The 6,000-nt window shown below is 67.1% G+C and overlaps 1 protein-coding gene across 1 annotated transcript; it reads right to left on the bottom strand.

The window, feature by feature from the left end:
• Positions 1 to 816: 816 nt before the first annotated feature.
• SCRT1 (scratch family transcriptional repressor 1) lies at positions 817 to 4,451 on the bottom strand (the record flags this gene model as incomplete). Its single annotated transcript, XM_080609771.1, has 2 exons — positions 817 to 1,541; positions 4,340 to 4,451. The coding sequence occupies 2 exons, from the start codon at positions 4,449 to 4,451 to the stop codon at positions 817 to 819; spliced, it is 837 nt and encodes a 278-aa protein (XP_080465897.1).
• Between the last annotated feature and the right edge of the window lie 1,549 nt (positions 4,452 to 6,000).

The following is a 6,000-nucleotide window of genomic DNA, read 5'->3' as shown; positions in this document are numbered from 1 at the left end:
TGAGTGCCATTGGATGCCGTTGGATGCTAAAGGATGCTGTTGGGTACCACTGAGTGCTACTGGGTGCTGTTGAGCACCGTAGAGCACCGTTGGCTGTATTGGATGGTGCCGTGTGCCATTGGATGCTGTTGGATGCTGATGGATGCCACTGGGTACCATTGAGTGCTGATGGATGCCGTTAAGTGCCACTGGGTGCTGTTGAGCACCGTTGAGCACCATTGGCTGCACAGAATGCTGTTGAGCGCCATTGGATGCTGTTGGGTGCTGATGGATGCCATTGGGTACCATTGGGTGCTGATGGATGCCGTTGGGTACCACTGAGTGCTACTGGGTGCTGTTGAGCACCGTAGAGCACAGTTGGCTGTATTGGATGGTGCCGTGTGCCATTGGATGCTGTTGGGTGCTGATGGATGCCGTTGGGTACCATTGGGTGCTGATGGATGCCGTTGGGTACTACTGAGTGCCATTGGGTGCTGTTGAGCGCCGTTGGCTGTGTTGGAAGCCGTCGAGTGCCATTGGATGCCGTTGGGCGCTGATGGATGCTGTTGGGTACCATTGAGTGCCACCGGGTGCCGTTGAGCGCTGTTGGCTGCATTGGATGCTGTTGAGCACCACTGGATGCCGTTGGGTGCTGATGGATGCCGTTGGGTACCATTGGGTGCTGATGGATGCCGTTGGGTACCACTGAGTGCCACCGGGTGCCGTTGAGCGCCGTTGGCTGCCTCGGCTGCCACCGAGCGCCACCGGGTGCCGCCGGCTGAGGTTGCTCTCGGCTCGCACTGGCTGGAGGGCCCCCCCCCCCCCCCCCAGGCCGGCTCAAGGCGGGAGGGGGCTGAGCGGGCTCCCGGCCCCCTTGAAGCAGGCGGACTCGTAGTGCTTGTTGAGATAGGACTTGAGGGCGAAGGTCTTGCTGCAGCGCTTGCACTTGAAGTGCTTGAAGGCCGAGTGGGTCTGCATGTGGGCGCGCAGGTTGGAGCGGTCGGCGAAGGCCTTGCCGCAGTGGGCGCAGCCGAAGGGCTTCTCCCCGGTGTGCGAGCGCATGTGGCCCTGCAGCAGCCAGGGCCGGCTGAAGGCCTTGCCGCACACCTCGCACTTGTGCTTCAGGTCGTGCGTCAGGAGGTGCATGGCCATGGCCGGCATGGACACGTAGACCTTGCCGCATGTCGGGCACTTCTTGGCCATCTTGCTGTCCAGGCTGCGGTGCGTCTGCTTGTGCCGGCTCAGGTTGGACGACGTCGCGTAGGTCTTGCCGCACTCGCCGCACGCGTGGCGCTGGAGGCTCCGCGGCGACGCCGACGCCGCCGATGCCGCCGCCGCCGCCTTGCGCCGGGACCTCCCGTCCGTGATGAAGAAGGCGTCCACGGCGTAGCCCTCGCTCACGGCCGCGTCGCCGTTGATGTAACCCCCGGCCATGCCCGAGTGGGGGCTGTCGGGGGGCTCCGAGTCCCCGGCCCCATAAATGGCCGAGGGCGATGGCACCTTCAGCGCCGCCTCGCCGGGCCCCGGGTAGGCCGCTGGGGCCATGCAGTCGCGGAGGTACCCTGCGGGGGGGGGCGGAGCGGCGCGGGGGGGGAGGGAGGAAGAGACGGGAGCCCGGTCAGCGGGGCTCGGGCAGCCAGGAGGGTGCACGGGGTGGGACCTGCCCGGGCTCCTGCCGGTCCCTGCCCCTGCCCCATCCCTGCCTGTCCCTGCCCGTCCCTACCTGTCTCTGCCCACCCCTGCCCCTTCCTGCCCTGTCCCTGCCTGTCCCTGCCCGTCCCTGCCCGTCCCTGCCCTTCCTTGCCCGTCGCTGCCCCACACTCCCGTTCCTCTCTGTCCCCCCTGCCCGTCTCTGCCCTCATCCCTGTCTCCATCGCTGCCCGCAGTTCCCTCCTTATCCCCATCCCTTCCCCTGCCCCGTCCCTGCCCGCAGCTCCCGTCCTTGACCCTGTCCCTGCCCATGTCCCTGTCCCTGCCCGCACCTCCTTGTCCCGCTCCCTATCCCCATCCCTGCCCTGTTCCTTGTCCCTGGCCCCATCCCCGTCCCTGCCTGCAACTCCTTGGCCCCATCCCTGCCTGCAGCCCCTGCCCCATCCCCGTCCCTGCCCTTGTCACTGTCCCCGTCCCTGCCCTTGTCCCCGCCCGCAGCCCCTGTCCTTGTCCCTTCCCTTGTCCCTGGCCCCATCCCGGTCCCTGCCTGCAGCTCCTTGTCCCCATCCCTGCCCGCACCCCTTGTCCCTGCCTGCACCCCCCCATCCCTTCCCTTGTCCCTGTCCCCATCCTTCTTCCTGCCCACACTTCCTTGTCTCTGTCCTTGTCCTGCTCCCTGCCTGCAGCCCCTGCCCCGTCCCCATCCCTATCCCTGTCCCTTTCCTTCTACTTTCCCTTGCTCCCAGCACTTCCCTTGTTCCTGCTTCCATCCCGCTCCCTGCCCGTAGCTCCTGTCCCTGCCTGCATCCCCCCGTCCCTTCCCTTGTCCCTGTCTCCATCTCTGCCCGTAGTCCCCAGCCCCGGCTGCATCCCTGGCTCCATCCCTGTCCCCATCCCTGCCCGCAGCCCCTGCTCCATCCCTGTCCCTGCTCCATCCCTGCCCTTGTCCCTGCCCGCAGATCCCTGTTCCCGTCCCTTCCCTTGTCCCCATCCTGGTCCCTGCCCGCAGCTCCTTGTCCCCATCCCTGTCCCTGTCTCTGCCTCCATCCCTGTCCTTTCCCTTGTCCCTGTCCCCATCACTTCCCTTGTTCTGTCCCCACCCTGATCCCTGCCTGCATCCCTGCCCTTGTCCCTGTCCCCATCCCTGCCCGTATCCCCCATCCCTGCCCCTATCCCTGCCCGCAGTCCCCTGTTCCTGTCCCTTCTCTTGTCCCTCTCCTCATCCCTGCCCCTCTCCCTGCCCGCAGCCCCTGCTCCATCCCTGCCCTTGTCCCTGCCCGCAGATCCCTGTTCCCGTCCCTTCCCTTGTCCCCAGCACTTCCCTTGCCCCCATCCCCATCCCTGTCCCTGCCCCTGCCTCCATCCCTATCCTTTCCCTTATCCCTGTCCCCATCACTTCCCTTGTTCCTGTCCCCATCCTGGTCCCTGCCTCCATCCCTGCCCTTGTCCCTGTCCCCATCCCTGCCCGTATCCCCCATCCCTGCCTCCATCCCTGCCCCTATCCCTGCCCGCAGATCCCTGTTCCTGTCCCTTCTCTTGTCCCTCTCCTCATCCCTGCCCTTGTCCCTGCCCTCAGCCCCTGTTCCCGTCCCTTCCCTTGTCCCCATCCTGGTCCCTGCCCACAACTCCTTGTCCCCATCCCTGCTCCTGCCCCTGCCTCCATCCCTGTTCTTCCCCTTGTCCCTGTTCCCATCACTTCCCTTGGTCCTGTCCCCATCCTTGTCCCTGCCTGCATCCCTGCCCTTGTCCCTGTCTCCATCCCTGCCCCTCTCCCTGCCGCAGCCCCTGTTCCTTCCCTTGTCCCTGCCTCCATCCCTGCCCGCAGACCCCTGTTCCCATCCCTTCCCTTCCCCAGCACTTCCCTTGTTCCTGTCCCCATCCCGGTCCCTGCCCGCAGCCCCTGCCCCTGCCTCCATCCCTGTCCTTTCCCTTGTCCCTGTTTCCATCACTTTCCTTGTTCCTGTCCCCATCCTGGTCCCTGTCCCCATCCCTGCCCTTGTCCCCATCCCTGCCTCCATCCTTGCCCCTATCCCTGCCCTCAGTCCCCTGTTCCTGTCCCTTCTCTTGCCCCCATCCCCATCCCTGCCCCTCTCTCCCTGCCTCCATCCCTGCCCTTTCCCTTATCCCTGTCCCCATCACTTCCCTTGTTCCTGTCCCCATCCTGGTCCCTGCCCGCAGCCCCTGTCCCTGCCTCCATCCCTGCCCGTAGCCCCCATCCCTGCCTGCATCCCTGCCCCTCTCTCTGCCCGCAGTCCCCTGTTCCTGTCCCTTCCCTTGTCCCTCTCCCCATCCCTCCCATGGTCCCCATCCCTGCCTCCATCCCCATCCCGCTCCTTCCCCCGTTATCCCATGGTCCCCATCCCTGCCTCCATCCCCATCCCTGCCTCCATCCCCATCCCGCTCCTTCCCCGTTATCCCTCTCCCATCCCGGTCCCTCCCTCTCAAGGTCACCCCAGCCTCCGGTCGCTGCCGGTTACGCAACGCGCCGCAGCCGCCGCCGCCGCCGCACCGGGAACGGAAGGTGGGGGGGGGGGCCGGCCCCGGGGCCTCGCTCCCTGCACAAAGGCCGCGACCGAGCCCCGATATCGCGACAGAGGAGCCGCGCTCCGCCCGCAGACAAAAGGCTCCGGTCCGGCTCCGTGCCCCCCCCCTTCCAGCCCCGGTTCCCGTGCGGTTCCCGTTCGGTTCCCGTTCCGTTCCCGTCGCTCACCTTTGCCGTGCAAGCGGGAGCCGAGCTCGGGCCGGGTCCTCCCGTAGGGAGCATCGATCCCAGCCGGGAAATCATCGCCCTTCACCTTCTTCACGAGGAAGGACCGGGGCATGGCCACAAAGGGGACCCCCCCCCGGGGGGGGGGGCACCGGCGGCGGAGGCGGGCGGGAGGGGGGGGGGTGGGCACCGGAGCCTTTGTGTAACGGGACCGGGGGGGGCGGCCTCGACCCCCCCCCCGCCGTGGGGCATGAGCGGGGGGGGCCGGGAACCGGGGGTGGGGAAGGGGAAGGGAAGGGGGGGGGGAAACGGAGCCCCCCGGTTGGTCCCGTTCAGCACCGGCGGCGGGGACAGAGCCCGGAGGGGGGGGGGAACGGAGCCCCCCGTGGGTCCCGTTCAGCACCGGCGGCGGGGACAGCTCCGGAGCGGGCCCGGGGGGCGTGGCCAAGGCGGAGGGGGCGTGGCCAAGGGCGGGGCTTGGCGCGGAGGCAGCGACTGCGAGCGGCGGCGGCGGCGGCGTCCGGTTATAACGGGGATGGGGGGGGGGGGAGGGGGAGGAGCTTGGGGGGGGAGGGGCAAGGGGAGGAGGGGAGGGGAAAGAGGGGGGAGGGGGAAGCCCTGGGGGGGGGGAGGGGAATCCCGGGAATGCCCCTTGGGGAGGGGAGGGGGATGGGGGGGGAGGAGGATGGGGGGGAGTGTGTGAATCCTCGTTAGCATCTCATTAGCATCTCATTAGCATCTCATTAGGGGGGCCGCGGAGGGGAGCAATGGGGGGGTTGTGGGGGTAAAAGGGGGGTTTGGGGGGGGTGCGAGAGAAGGGGTTGGGAAATGGGTGATGGGGGTGCCCCATCGGGCCCTGAGGCTGCCCCATTGAGGCCCAAGGCTGCCCCATTGAGGCCCCATTGAGGCCCCACTGGGCCCCAAGGCTGCCCCATTGAGACTCGAGGGTGCCCCATTGAGCCCTGAGGCTGCCCAATGGGGTGCTGGGCTGCCCCATTGACCACTGGTAGCGCTCCATGGGTGCTGTAGGGTTACCCTATAGGCTGCTGAAGCTGTCCAATGGGGTGCCAGGGTTGACCAATGGGGTGCCGGGGTTGACCAATGGGGTTCAAGGGTTACCCCATAGGGGGCTGAAGGTGCCCAATGGGGTTCCAGGGTTGACCAATGGGGTGCCAGGGTTGACCAATGGGGTGCCGGGGTTGACCAATGGGGTTCAATGGTTATCCCATAGGGGGCTGAAGCTGCCCAATGGGGTGCCAGGGTTGACCAATGGGGTGCTGGGGTTGACCAATGGGGCACCGGGGTTCACAAATGGGGTGCTGGGTTTGACCAATGGGGTGCAGGGGTTACCCCATAGGGGCTGAAGCTGCCCAATGGGGCACCGGGGTTGCGGGTGCAGCTGGGCTGGGGGCGGGGCTAATGAGCCCCTTAATGAGCACCCCCGGCCCCAGCTGCTCCCCCCTCATTAAGGGTCATGAATATGCAAATGGCCTCGGCTGCTGCCAGGCGTGACCCCACGTGACCCCCGCCCCTCCCCCCCATAGCCCCTCCCCCCCCGGGGTGGGGTCACGTGGGGGGGGGGGAAGAGGCTTTATTGTGGGGGGCACCCCATAGATGGGGGGAGCTCACTGCGGAGCCCCTCTTGGGGTGTCCTCATTGGTCGA

Source organism: Psittacula echo, assembly GCF_963264785.1.
Source record: "Psittacula echo genome assembly, chromosome: 2".
In the NCBI taxonomy this organism is placed as follows: domain Eukaryota; kingdom Metazoa; phylum Chordata; class Aves; order Psittaciformes; family Psittacidae; genus Psittacula; species Psittacula echo.
This window is presented reverse-complemented; position numbering and strand designations above follow the sequence as displayed.